Source organism: Amborella trichopoda, chromosome 9 (genome assembly GCF_054954075.1).
Source record: "Amborella trichopoda isolate Santa Cruz 75 chromosome 9, AtrichopodaSantaCruz75HAP2 v2.0, whole genome shotgun sequence".
NCBI classification, from domain to species: Eukaryota; Viridiplantae; Streptophyta; class Magnoliopsida; order Amborellales; family Amborellaceae; genus Amborella; species Amborella trichopoda.
The window spans coordinates 4,881,147-4,895,868 of NC_142344.1; the positions used below are offsets into that span (position 1 = coordinate 4,881,147).

Here is a 14,722-nt window from a genome sequence, read left to right on the forward strand (position 1 = left end):
ACATATCATAGCTCTATTGGGAGCATAAAATGAAATAACAAGAATAAGTCCAAATATAAGGACTACATTAGTAAATAGCAAGAACTATAAACCAAAATATATGATCATTATTCAAAGAAAAAAATAAAAAAATTCCTCAATATAGGATTGTAGGCAACTAAAACAAAACACAAATACCTAAATATGTAAAATAATGGTCTATCCAAAATGCAATATTGTATACACCAATAAAATAATAAAATAAAAAATAACAATAAAAATAAAAATCAAAATCAAACTTCTCTATGCATAGCAACATAATGCTTAAGCAAATTTGAATCCCACATGGAATTCATAGCTGCCTAAATATTTAGTATCATTGAGTCTCTCTTTCTTGCTATATATAAGGAAGCTCTGGATTTAAAGAAAAAAAAAAAGATATTTCATTAGGTTACTATTCTCCTAACTCTATTTATTATTTTGATATATACGATTGTTTTGATATCTTATATTTTAGGGAATACATGATAATAAAGCTATCCAAAAAATTGAAAATGAAAAAATCCTTCTAAGGCCTAGATCTAAGCATCTCACCAAAATAAACGATCTATGTTAATTGGGCTAAAAAAATACTTTATAGGTTGTGTTTTCAAATTTTCCTTTTTTGTGATTGTTCATTAGAATGATAAGATTGTATAAGGGGACTCATTTTGACCATATCTAGGGTTCAAATTGAACTTTTTTTTTTTTTTTGGGAGATTGATTATTGAGATGAAGAGTGTGTGTGTGCAAAATTTAAGGTCATAAATATATCACAAACATGATTTTGTAGAGGTGTCATTGCATTATACTATGATACACCGTTGCCTTAGATCATTACTATATATATATATATATATGTGTGTGTGTGTGTGTGTGCAGTTTGTATAGAGCCGAGGCTCTAAACAATCAAAGGAAAGCGCACACCAATAGTGTCGAGAAATGTGATTTAAATATTGAAAATTTTTGTGGTAGCCTTAAAATATGTTCTTGTCTTTAATTATAAATTTTAAAGCTTAAAAAATAGTGTAGATCAAGCATATCGTTGAAAATTTGAAAATCTTAAAAATGGACGGACTATATATGCGTTACAAGATGCACTGTTTCCAAAACTTGAAATATATTCATGTTCATGCATCTTGATGGTGAGACGATCAAATTGAGGATATTTGGCATTAAAACAACCTCTTCTAGTGAAATTTTTAAGGTGGGCTCTAATTTGATTGTTTAGAGTCTCGACTCTATATAAACGTTTTCCTATGGATGAGGTTTCTATAAAACCTAGGCTTTATGAAAACAAAATAAAGCCTCTCCTCAAATCCTTATCCGAAAAGTATTTTCGGTGACGAAAATATCTATGATGGCTCTAATATCAATTTCCAACAATAACAATAAAACTTGGAACTTTAAAAATGGTACATATCTTGCTGATTATTGAACACTTATTTTGAATGCAAAATGGGCCGTCTAAATAATTTATGACGATATATATTATTTTTAGAGCTTGAAATCCCTTTTTTTTTTTTTTTTCACAACCATAATGTTCAAATCGAGATGATCAATGTAAAGATTTTCTAATACTTGACTTGTAATTTTCGGTGAGTTATGAGGTGAAGATTTACTTATTTCAATGGGTCTGCGATCCTACCAAACCACTTTCCCATAAACAAATCTATATATGTTTTTCGGGTGGGCCATATTGGAATGGGGGTAGCGATCCACCCCATTGATCCATCTTTTAAAACCTTGCCCCAAACCTTGTGTGGCATCTCAAGCCAGGGATAATGTCTGTTGTGGCCCTTTTGGGTGCTATTATAGGATGGGTTGTTTGTGCACAAAACAAGGAAAAAAGTTTATATAACGATGAGGCCCTAAACAATCAAGTTAAGGTGTACATCAAAAAATCATTAGAAGAGGTTGTTTCGATGCCCAAAAATCCTCAAATCAATCATCTCGACATCAAGATGTATGGAAATAAGAAAAAAAATATTTCAAGCATTAGAAGAGATTGTAATGCACTTTATAGCCTATTAATTTTCAAATATTTCAAATATTCATAGATCTATCCGATCTACACTATTTTTTAAGCTTTGAATTTTATAATTAGATATGAAAATGATTTTTTAGACCATCACAAACGTTTTCAGTACTGAAAGGGCATCTTTTCATGCTATTTAAAGGTGTCTTACTTTGATTGTTTAGAGTCTCAACCTTATACAAACCACACCCCTAGAATAAATGTATATTTTGCCATTATCCTTTGACTTCCAAAGAGGCAATATTTTTTTTGAAACCCAAAATATTAGATGCTCTTGCGAGGATCATGCCAGCACTCATTCAGTTTAGCAGCAGTTTTTAGAAAATCACTGAGGGACTTTGACCCTTGGCTAAGACAAGTTCCTCCGGATGGACTTGGTCGAGCTCTGTACATGGCCAAAAAGTGCTACAAAAATTCATAAAAAAAACTAGAAAAATTATCAAAAAACATATCAGATATGTAAAATAAAATAAAGGTATTAAAAGTAAAATAAAACCAAAGTCACTCTTAAAAAAGAATAGAAAATAGATTTAAAAAAAAATTAATTTTATATTTGGAGATATTTCCAAAGGATAGCAAAATATAAGAGTAGAACTAATTTATGCCAAAACCATCTAAATCATATACAAAATATATATACAACACACACATATTTTTTACAATTTTTGTGAAAATTTTTTATATACCCCAAATTGTATACACAACTCTGCTGACCGAGTTACCAGCCGAGTCGGGCGAGTCACGTATCAATATTTAGCAGTACTATGAGAACTCAAATTTTGAGAATGTCACATTCTCACCTAAGCTACCACCTTTGAAAGAAAGAAAATCATACTTATCCCACAAGTGTCGAAAAATATTTTTTTTTTTTCCAGTATTGAACTTTGAACTTTGTCAGTCAAATTTCTGAACTGTGGGATTTATTTTTTAGAAATTCAAAATTTAATCTTTGTAGAAATAATATCTATAGTGATTGGCAAGTGGATACCAAAATCTCACATCCAAAAAAATTCCCTTGATGAGCCTTCTACTCGAGAAAGTTACACACTCATGTTAAAATAGATAATTTCGACTGCTGCTAGATGTAGGAGCAGGGGTATAATTCTTTTCGGATTTGAATAGTTTTGAGAGAATTTATGTAAAGACCGAAAAAAAAAAAAAAAAGAACACGGTTTCTATGAGTCTATGTAGAAATGAGTCATCTCTTAAAAATCTACTTTTGAGATGGATATTCGGACTTAATTTTTAAGGACATGTAATCTCTAACATGGAGCTCATGAATACGAAAAAACAAATAAATTATGAATATTTAAAATAATAATTTTATTAAAAAACATTTAAACCGTTAGTTCCACTTATTTTTAGATGGACCACGTGTATGCATCCATTTTTAAGATGGATACTTTATATCTCAGGGACCGCAAATGGAGAAATACCACATGAAATAAATTCCCAAAATAAATATGGAACTAAAAAATAGTTAATATTTCAGGCAGTGTAAGGTTAGATCTTTTTAAAATTTTCATTTACCCCCTATTTAAAAGTCTAATTTTGTAACGATGCAAAACACATACATACAAACTATTCAGATGGTAAAAAAACTAAACTTTTGAAACCCTCAAAAAAAAATTTTGAGTGCGTAAGTGTATGAAAGTTGAACTTTCGAACTGCCCATAGCACAAAAAAAACTAAAAGTTCGACCGGTTTGAAAGTTGGACATTTGAACCTATCCAAAACATAAAAAAAAGATCAATTATTTTGGACAATCTAAAATTTTGATTAAGAATTAAAAAATTATATACTTTATTGTAAATAATCCTTAATAAATAAACTCTTCTTGAGCCTTATGTAAGTTTCAAATTTCCTAGGTTCGAACTAGTACAGCACCACATCCTCGAGTTCATCATCCGCACACAACAAACTTCAAAGACAGAGACAAAGCACAGAGAGAGGGACGTCGATCATGAGAAAGTGAGACGGGGCACGGGTATAGTATGAGTTTTACGAACCTGGGAAACAATGCACTTTCTCTGCCAAAATTAGAGATAGAATAAATCTTATCAAATTTGCTTAGTTTTGGCCGAAATCCACGGATTTTTGGCTTTGACCGAAGCGAAGCTCCAGTGCATTAGTTTCGGCATGCTTCAGGCCGATTCAGCCTCTTCCATTGAAGCACAAACTTGAATACAATTATGTGCTTATGTCTGTTTCAAAATCTTTAGATGAAGCTTCGGTGGAAGGATATTGTCTTTTAAAATAAAAAATTAGTTTTTATTTTTTTATTATATTAATATATATTTATAGAGCAATACATCAGTTGTATTAGCCCATAGTATAGGGACAATAATTTTATGCAATCGTTGTATAGTAATATGATGCAACAACCTTAAAAAACTTCTTATGGCCATTTGTTGGATCCAAATTTTGAAACATACAATCTTTTCATTCTAATGAACAATCACAAAAAAATAAATTTGAAAACACAACCTATAAAGTATTTTTTTAGCCCAAATTAACATAGGCCATTCATTTTGGTAAGATGCTTAGATTTAGGCCTTAGAATGATTTTTTTATTTCCAATTTTTTTGGATGGTTTTATTATCTTTAGATGAACAATATCACAAAATTTAAAAAAGATTTTGAGTTTATAAAGGCTAAGATCTTGAAATTCACAAAATGAATAGTCAATATTCGTTTTTGGAGGGGACTCATTTTGGCCATATCTAGAGTTGAAATTGAATTATTTTTTTTATGATTGATTATTGAGATGAAGATAGTGTATATGCAAAATTTGGGGTCATACAAGTACCACAAATATGGTTTTCTAGAAGTGTCGTTGCATTATACTATGATACCAACGTTGCATTAGATTATTGCTCTATAGTAGGTAATGCAATGACACTTCTAGAAAACCATCTTTGTGGTATTTGTATGACCTCAAATTTTGCACACACACTCTCGTCATCTCAATAATCAATCCCTCCCCTCTCTAAAAAAAAAGTTCAATTTGAACCCTATATATGGTCAAAATGAGTCCATCTCAAAAGCAAATCTAGTCCATTCATTGTGTGTATTTCAAGATCTTAACCTTTATTAACCCAATATCACTTTTTTCTTTTTTATGGAAACATAGTCACTTAATTGTTGCCTCTTTATTTTTTCAACCGCAGCAAACGGACGGTCAAAATTGGATCACAAAAAATGTGGGTTCGAGAATTAGGCCTTAATTCACGTGAAAGATGCCTTTGTACACCTCACCCACCTATGTTCATGAGAACGATGGATTTGCCCTTTTGTTTTCACATCAAATATACATTTATGCCTCCATCATTTGAGGAAGATCGCTGTTTGTACAGAGCCTAGGCTCTAAACAATCAAATTAGAGCCTGTCTTCAAATGGTATCAACAAATGTGGTTTCAATATTAGAAACATTCGTTAGAAGCTTAAAATATATTTTTATATTTATTTATAAAGTTTACAGCTTCAAAAATAGTGTAGATCGACAGATCTATGAAAACTTGAAAATTGACGATCCAAAAATATGTTACAAAATACACTATTTCTAAAACTTGAAATCCATTTTTTTTGTCATGTTCATGTTTCTTGATGTCCAAATGATCAATTTGAAGATATTTGAGCATCAAAATAACCTTGCCTAGTAAAATTTTTAAGATAGGATCAAATTTGATTGTTTAGAGCCTCGGCTCTATATAAACTTTTCCCTTTAAAAAAATACGAAATAATGTGAAATTATAAATCTCCGTGGAAACCACTACATCGACATGTTCACCCCTGGTACCTTTTTAATCTCAAAATTAACCCTTAATACTTTTTTATTACATCTATCCGAAGTACAAAATTAACCCCTAAACTCATGTTTTTGGCTCTTCATATTTTTTTAAGGAAAAAATCGAGTTGGTGTGAAATCCATTTTTTTTTCTCATGTACATATTTATTGATGTTGAGATGATCATTTTGAAGATATTTGAGCATCAAAACAACCTCTTCTAGTGAAATTTTGGAGGTAGGTTCAAATTTGATTGTTTAGAGTCTCGATTCTATATAAACTTTTCCCTTTGAAAAAAGATAGAAATAATGTGAAATTATAACTCTCCGTGGAACCCACTACATACACATGTTCACCCTCGGTACCTTTTTAATCTCAATATTAACCCTAATACTTTTTTATTACATCTATCCGAAGTATATAATTAACCCCTAAACTCATGTTTTTGGCTCATCATATTTTTTAAGGAAAAAATCGAGTTCGTCTGGCACAATGCGTGAAATCCATTTTTTTCTCATGTCTATGTTTTTTGATGTCGAGATGATCAATTTAAAGATATTTAAGCATACAAATTTTGGAGGTAGGTTCAAATTTGATTGTTTAGAGCCTTGACTCCATATAAACTTTTCCCTTTGAAAAAAGACGAAATAATGTGAAATTATAACTCTATGTTGAACACACTACATACACATGTTCACCCCCGGTACCTTTTTAATCTCAATATTAACCCTAATACTTTTTTATTACGTCTATTTGAAGTACAAAATTAACCCCTAAACTCATGTTTTTGGCTCATCAGATTTTTTAAGGAAAAATTGAGTTGGTCTGGCACAATGCGTAAGAGTGACTTCAATAGGGATAATAAAGGAGGTGTGAGCAATAGGGGGTATTTTAGATCCAAAAAAATTAGTTTTCATTTGACGAAGGTGCACAAATCAATTGTAGTGGGGGTTAATAATATGGTTTAAAAAATATTATAGAAATTAGGTCCTCAAGCGTATCTAAAAATTTCATTAATTATTACAAGCGGACTTATTTTCTAACAAAATATATTAAAAAAAGGGACATTTCATTTTTAAAGTTAAATTAGAAAAGGAAATTTATGAGAATATCCCTTGCAGGCAAACAAACAAAGATCAGAGGGTTCTCCATTGGTTTTTATATTATCCTCTTTTATATTTGTTTTTTATTTTTTTTAACAGGAAAAGTTTTATATCAATTATAAGGTGTCAATCTTATCCTATAAAAGTAAAGCGCATCACAAAAACCCATAAAATAAATTATTATGACATTGTAAAAACCTCAAATGGATCATCTTGACTTCAAAATGTATGGATATAAAAAGAAATAACTTCAAATCTTAAAAATAGTGTATTTTGCAATGCATTATGTAGACCGTCAATTTTCAAGATTTTCAAGTATTTATAGATTTACTCAATCTCCACTTTTTTAGAGCTTAAATTTCATGATTAAGGATGAAAGCAAATTTTTTATCACGAAGTTCTACAGTAGTAAAACTATATCTTATAACATAATTGAGAGACACACTTTACTTGGATTGTTTAAGATTAGTGCCTTATAAACTACACCCTTAAAAAGTCTAGGACATAGCGCTGTAAATCGTCAAGCGCTAACCAATTAAACTCGGGCTTGGACTTTGGATATCCAAGTTTTCAAATTGAGACTTTTTTTTTTTTGGTCAAAATATTAGTGCCAAATTTGAAATTTCAAATAAAGTATTCTCAACCCAACCAATTCGGAGCTTAACAAACTTTACTTAATCGGACGTATGTATTATGGGCCTACGCGAGCATGCTACTCCTGCACTAGAAACGCTTATTTACTTAAAAAAAAAGAAGCCTATTTGCAGAAAAAAAATTAAAAATTAAAAATTAGGGAATGCTTAATAACCAAAAGATGATTATTTTTAGAATTTCTTTTTTCAATTTTAAGTTGTTTGACTTTAAGATCCTGAACTTAAAAAATGTGGACAGTATCCATTCAATCTTCATAGTACTAGGAAGTTCAATTTGGAATTTTTTTTACTAGGGTTAGTCTTCATTTTGATGTTCCAAAATTAGTTCTAGGTTCTTTCGGGTACTAAAAAAAAGGTTTATATAAGATTGTAGCTTTAAATTGTAGAAAAAAGCACACACAAAATATCCATGGAAAAAGGTTGTTTTGATAGTGTAATTGACCAATTCAACCTCAACAGATACAAATGTGAAATGAAAAAATATTGAAAGTACAAAAAAATGATACGTCTTGTAATATATTATCTAGACTGTCAATTCTCAATATTATAAAAAAAAAAAAAAAAGAAAAGAAAGAAGAAAAAGAAAGTTGCTAGTTCACAACTCTAAATCCCAAATTGGCTTCTTTTTATTTTTGATGTGAACAAGTGGCATAAAACTTCAACTTCCGAATTGGTTTATTTACAAGAAGTTAAGCTCACCTCTTAATAAAAAAGGATTCAAATTCTTGGAATTGGGTTCTTGCTTGATACTCAGCAATCCCATTTCTCAAATTCGATTCCTTGACTACCCAAAAATAAAAATTCAATAAGAAAAAGAAAAGAAAAAAAAAAACACCACACACACAAAAGACGTAAAGAGGACATTGTCGAATTACAAGAGATATCAAAGAAGAATTCCCGATTAGATAATACCTTAGTTTGAAAGGGGTATTTTAGTACTTTTGTCGAGGCACGCAAAGAAACCACAGAGCAACCCAAAGGTCCGCGGACGAAACAATGCTTTTCATCACAGCCGTTGAAATGTCCGAAAGAAATCCAGCCGTTTCTTTCCGTCTCTGCTTCTATAAAAGGCCCTCAGGCGTCCGTCCTTCTGCCAGCCGATTTTTGGTCAAGAAAGAAAGTGCGAGAGCTCACGAAGGAGATAAAGGACGGTTATTGTAGAGAGAGAGAGAGAACGAAGGGGTTAGAGAGAGAAAGGAGGAGTTTAACTCTGCAACAAAGTCCCTGTTCTTTGATTTCTTTGTTTTGATTTGAACACTAGGTTTATTGGCACAAACTTTCTCTATTTCTTTGTTCAATTCTTATTTCGTTTAGAGAGAGAAACAGAGAGAAAGATCCGTTGTGCCTTTCTAATTTCTTTCGCGACAGATCTGTTGATCCTGTTTTTTAGACCTCGAAATTGTGATTGTGTGGTTTTTTAGAGAGAGAAAGACGGTGTTTTACTGTGTAACAATAGATCTCTGTTCGAGACCTAGAAATTGTCATTGTGGGCTTTTTATAGAGAAGGGAAGACTGGGTTTTTTTAGAGAGGGAAAGACGGTGTTTTACTGTGCAACGGATCTTTCTCCTGGTTTAAAGTTTTCAGGCCCTAGGGTTTTTTAGGGGGGGAGAGACGGGTTTCTTCCTGTCCTTTTCCTCTTTGACCTTTAATCTTTTATTCTGTCCCTTTTCTGTTAAGGAAAACCCTAGCTGTAGAGTTTGTTTTCGTGAATCTCCCCTACTGTTTCGACCTCCATAACCCTAATTTCATCAATTCATCCCTTCCTGATCATATATTCCCCTTGTATTATTTAATTCCCCTTTTTTCCCCTTTATTTTCTTTGCATTTTGTATGGTGATGGACCAGCCTCATCAGAAGATGAGAAGTTACAGGAACTGGAACCCTGGCACCTCTGGTGCTTTCATGGCATCCCAAGAAGAGGGCTCCTTCTCTTTGAAACCCAATCGAACCAATTGGAAGGCGAAGAAAGCTGATAAATACCGGCGAAAAGCGAGTGAAATGGCGGCCAGTACAGCGCCAGGGAACTTGAACACTTACCAACCCCCTGCTCTTAAAGATCTCCAAGCCCAGAACAGGCTCAAATCTCGTCGATTTTACCATAAACGGAACAAATACCACAACCGGGTTGCTCCTTATGCCCCTAGAAACACAACCTCTTTCATCATTCGAGCAAAGAAATCCGGTGGAATCGCTTCATTGGTTTCTCCGTGCCCTGTAACCCCCGCAATTTTACCCACACCTGTCTTTTCCCCATCTAGAGAGGGCGTAATTGACATGGCCAAAGAGGAATTGGGGGTCAATGGCTATGGCTCCATGAAAGGCCTGATCAGGCTTAGGTCGCCAGGATTTGAGCACCCAAATAGCCCTGATGAATCAAGCGAGAGTGAGAGCAGCGATGTAGAAGAACATGTAGAGGTGGAGAGGAGGCTTGACCATGATTTGAGTCGATTTGAGATGATTTACCCTTCTGGTTCACCTAGGCCTGAACAATCAAACCTCTTAGAGAACAGGGTTGATGACCAAGATACCCATATTGCCCAGCTTGAAGAAGAGAATTTGACATTGAAGGAAAGGTTGTTTTTAATGGAGCAAGAGCTTGGTGATTTGAGGAGGAGGCTTCAGGTGTTGGAGACTGGTAATATGGGGGCTAGAATGGGTGGTAATGGCTCTGATAATGAAGCAGCTGGCGATGTTTGCTCAGAGAAGAGTGTTGGGGATGAAGGCGACGGGGAGGCCTCATGTGCATGCGGGTGATGGGATAGATTGAGAAAGAGGTGATGGGGTGGAGAGAGAGAGAGAGGTTATGGGATAGCAGTGGATGGAGCCCTGTAAGTTTCTGTACAGATGGTTATGGAATCTTTTAGCCTTTCTTGTGCGAATTCGTGACTCTTTCTGGTTCCTGGGGGTCTCGTTTTCTCTCTCTGAATTCTTCTTTCTCTGTTCTTGGTCTTCTTAATCTTTTAAGCAGTTTTAGTTGGTTAATTCTGGGGATGTAATGAAGTAAGAATGTAGAGACTGTTAGGTCTAGTTTATTTCTTTCTTGATCTTTTTGTTATCGTTGCTTTCTTGTTTCTTGACATGTTTTTGATGCTTCAAACTTCATAGTATTGAGCTTCAAAACTGGACAATCTGCAATCTTGTGTAGCTAAAGACTCAGACAATTTGCAATCATGTTCATCAACTAATGAATGGTGTTATCAGTCAATGCTTATTCTGTATTTTGTAGAGCTGAGCCCACTGCATCTCCTTTTCTCTGTCTCTCATATTATGCTTATTAATTTGCAGTTCTGTATTTTGCAGAGCTGAGCCCACTTCCTTCTTCGTCTTCTCTCTCTCTCTCTCTCATGTTATGCTTATTAGCCATGAATCTTGGTACTTCTTCCTCTTCTCTCTTGCCTTCCTATATGATGCTTGTGTTAGCACATTTTTTTTGTAATTACAGTTTTAAGATGCTTAGTTTATATGACTTTGATGATGTAATTGGGGAGCTTTGCTTGGAAAGTTATTCCTTCTGATTCTTTGTTTTGCATATTAGTCAGTTTAAGAAGCTCAGCTTATTGGTCTTGGCAGATGATATTGGAGAAATTAGTCCTTTTCTATGTTGGGTTTTGGAGTTTATATTTGATTGAATTCAGTACCATGGATAGGAGTTCACCATGTTTATAATTTTTTGTGAGTGGTGTTTGGGGTTCTCTCTTTTTGAAGGTTCAAAGCATTGAGCTCCATTACCAAAGCTTGCAGTTTGGCGAAGGAGACATTTGCAGTGAAGTTGGAAGATAAATCAGGATCCTTGGCCTGTTTGTTGAAGAGCAATGGTCTGATTAATATACAAATATATTTACACAGTTTCTGTGAATGGCTATTTCTGGAGGATATGATTGACTGTGGTTTTCTGTAGGATGATGCAGAATGCCGAGAAGAGGAGCATTGGCCTCATATTACCGATTGCTCTAGAGCAATGTTATTCGCGTCGGAGTCTTCTTCGGTTTGGTGAGAAAAACGAAGCAATTCGGAGTTTCGGCCGATTCGGGAGAAGACTTCGGAATCTTACTTATTTATTTTATGGTATATGAGGTGTGAACCTTCATAGAAATATTTAATAATAATTTAAATAAAAATGGATAAAAAATACCTTCGGACATTTTATCAGATTTCTTTTTGAACTACTTTCGGTAGTGTTCTTCTTGGGTGTGCTCTGTTTATTGGATTTGTAAACAAATTTAAAACTAAAAATGAGGTTAAATTAACATCAAAATAATATTTGGTTTGGAATTTAGATAATGTGTTAGAAAATATATTACTTAGACTTTTTCGTCATATCCATTTATTAAGACTTCTTTATAATATCCATGGATCTCTTTTGGAATGTTAGAAGAAATTTGTGCATGTAACGCTTTAATCATTGTTATTGTAAAAAAAAAAACCCAAAATTTTGATTGTATTTATTCTGACCTTTGAGTTTTTTACTTTTTTTATGTTCCGAAGTTAAATCTTTCCAAATTTCTTCAAAAATAAATTTATGTAGTACCTAAAAAATAAATTTCTTCTATACGCACTGTTTTTTCGTTAATACTAGGCCATGTCATGCAAATGTTATAGAGTTTATATTGAGAGTGAGGGGAGGCGAGAAAACATTTCTACCCATCTACTCTCCAATATGCGATCCTGATTGTTATAGGATTATATAATATGCGATCATTTACTTTAATTACACGAAGTTGACAAGATGTCCAATTAGAGGGCTTGGGTGTGTTTTGATAGTTTTTTAAATTTGAGTTTAGTTAACTGTTTGTATAGAGCTTAGGCTCTAAATAATCGAATTAGAGCCTACCATCAAATAGTGTCGAGAAATGCACTTTTAATATTGGAAATCCTTGTGATAGCTTTAAAATATATTTTTTATCTTTATTTATAAAGTTTAAAGCTTAAAAAATAGTGTAGATCGATAGATCTATAAAAACTTGAAATTTTTTGAAAATTGATTGTAAAAAATGCGTTACAAGATATATTATTTTTAAAACTTGTAATCCATTTTTTGTTCATATCAATGCAACTTGAGGTCGAGATGATCAGTTTGAGGATATTTGGCCATCAAAACAACCTAGGTTCTTGTTTAGAGGCTCGGTTCTATATATGGTTAATGATATTCATAACCACCCTACTTGTATGTCGTTTTCGTTAGTGTTTCAAAACTGAATTGGTTGGATGGGTTGTCAATCTCACATATTTGGATTGTCATCTAAATCGGTTAGAATTGTGTGGGGGAAGTGCTGGCTGCTTATGCCTTGAACCAGTTTGATCTTTTGGTGCGGATTGCGGGGTTTTGAAAGACCGGTTTCCATTTATTTATCTCTTGTACATTGCTCTTCCATAATTTGTATTTCCTTCTGTTTTATCATTTGTCTTATATGCATAACTCGTCTCCTTTTCTGGATAATGTGCTCTTGCGTCACCCCCCATTCATTGGTTGCACTTTCTTTCTCGAATTGGCACCTCATACCTCAATCGCCACGTGGTTTTCATTTGACGCCATTTTTTGCACCTTCAAAAAAAAGAAAAAAAAAAAAAAAACTCTTTAAAGTATTTCGCCAGGTTTTCTCCATTGAATTATCCAAAAAAAAAAAAAAATTTAAATGTTCAGTTCCATCATGTCCTTTCTCTCTCTTTAATGCGAAAGTTGTAATGTTTCTTCTTACCCAAGAGACAAAAAATTGTATTCCGCTGAATTTGGGAATTTGTTAAAAATTTATCCTTAACCAACAAATGTATTACCCAAAAAAAACTTGACAATTATTTGAGATTTGTTAAAATTTATCCTTAACCAACAAATGTAGAATGGTTGATCTTGCGCCAACATGAAAGGCATCAAAATTGAGGCATCGCTTTATTTGGGTAGATTGAAGGAAAAACAAGAAAAAAGAAAAACAGAAAGTAGAAAAACATACATAAAAGAGTTGAGCATCTGTGCTTCTCAATTTTAATGGGGAAACCTTTATATAAAGGTAACAACATGAAAATGTAGAAGTAAAGATGCACTTCAAAAATCCATTGTAAAATGTTGTTTTATTGTTGAAAAACTGTTTAATTGATCATCTTGACAACGAAATGTATCATATATATATATTGAGTCTCATAATTAGTGTATCGTACAAAACATTATCTAAATTGACAATTTTCAAAATTTTCATATGTTTATAGATCTACTTGATTTTAACCATTTTTGGAGTTTAAAATTTTTATAATTAAATATGAAAATAGATTTTTTGATAATCCTAAGAATTTTACTCTAAAATTAGTTGTTATGATGAAATTTGGAAGTACGCTTTACTTGGATTGCTTAAGGTTGGAACCTTATGAAAACCACACCTATTTTTAATTTACCTCTTTTTTATTTATTTGTCGAACTGCAGGTATAGGCTTCATAAGTCGAAAACCTCCTCCCATCACTGTTTCTTTTTTCCCCTAATATTCAGGAATTTAACCTTTTCGATCTAAAGACTAATTTCAAAATGTAAAAAATAAATAGTTACTAGTAGTATAAATTTAAGTGGAGAAAACATAAAAAAAAAAATTCACACAACAAAAGAAAATCATTAAATTTTTTTAAATATAAATATTAGGAGGGACATGGAAAACACAAAAAAAATGATTGCTTGTGAAAGAATATTTATATTTTATATTTTAAAAATTCGAATGGTCATAAATGAAATTAATGAGCATAGAAATACATAATCTAATATTTTTTACAAATTTTAGTTTTTAGTGATGAGTTTTATATCAATGATAATGTTATTTATTTAAAGCTTTTATCATCATTCGTGAAAAGCTTAAAACATATAGTCACTCAAATCATAATGAAGTAAATAACAAATTAATATAACAATGATTCTAGAATCACACATATAATTATCGATGTTTTTTATTTTTGAATGTTATTATTAAAGATTATTAATACTAATAAAAACCTTAACATTGGAAACAACAAAGAAAATAGACGAACAATAACTTAAAAAGCACATGATAGGGTTGAAACATATTTTATTATTGTCTTCTTGCTCAATTTCCCATGATATGCTCAGATGTCTACAATAAATTGAACACCAACGAAAAAACAATAAATA

The 14,722-nt window shown here is 32.3% G+C and overlaps 1 protein-coding gene across 5 annotated transcripts; it reads left to right on the forward strand.

Annotated features, from left to right (window-relative positions):
- The first annotated feature begins 8,695 nt into the window (after positions 1-8,695).
- On the forward strand, positions 8,696-11,742 carry LOC18445423 (PRLI-interacting factor). Of its 5 annotated transcripts, none has more exons than XM_088847289.1 (4): positions 8,696-10,429; positions 10,902-10,973; positions 11,307-11,416; positions 11,500-11,742. In XM_088847289.1, exon 1 carries the CDS (start codon positions 9,432-9,434, stop codon positions 10,353-10,355), a length of 924 nt encoding a protein of 307 aa, XP_088703415.1. In that variant the 5' UTR covers positions 8,696-9,431; the 3' UTR covers positions 10,356-10,429; positions 10,902-10,973; positions 11,307-11,416; positions 11,500-11,742. The 5 variants fall into 5 exon arrangements, with proteins under 5 accessions (XP_088703415.1, XP_088703417.1, XP_020530038.1 ...); XM_088847291.1 differs by having other exon boundaries at positions 11,510-11,742; XM_020674379.2 differs by lacking the exon at positions 10,902-10,973.
- The last annotated feature ends 2,980 nt before the right edge of the window (positions 11,743-14,722 follow it).

Coding starts and splice junctions, on each gene's coding strand:
- LOC18445423 (XM_088847289.1), top strand. CDS start 9,432: ATGGTGATGGACCAGCCTCATCAGAAGATGAGAAGTTACAGGAACTGG.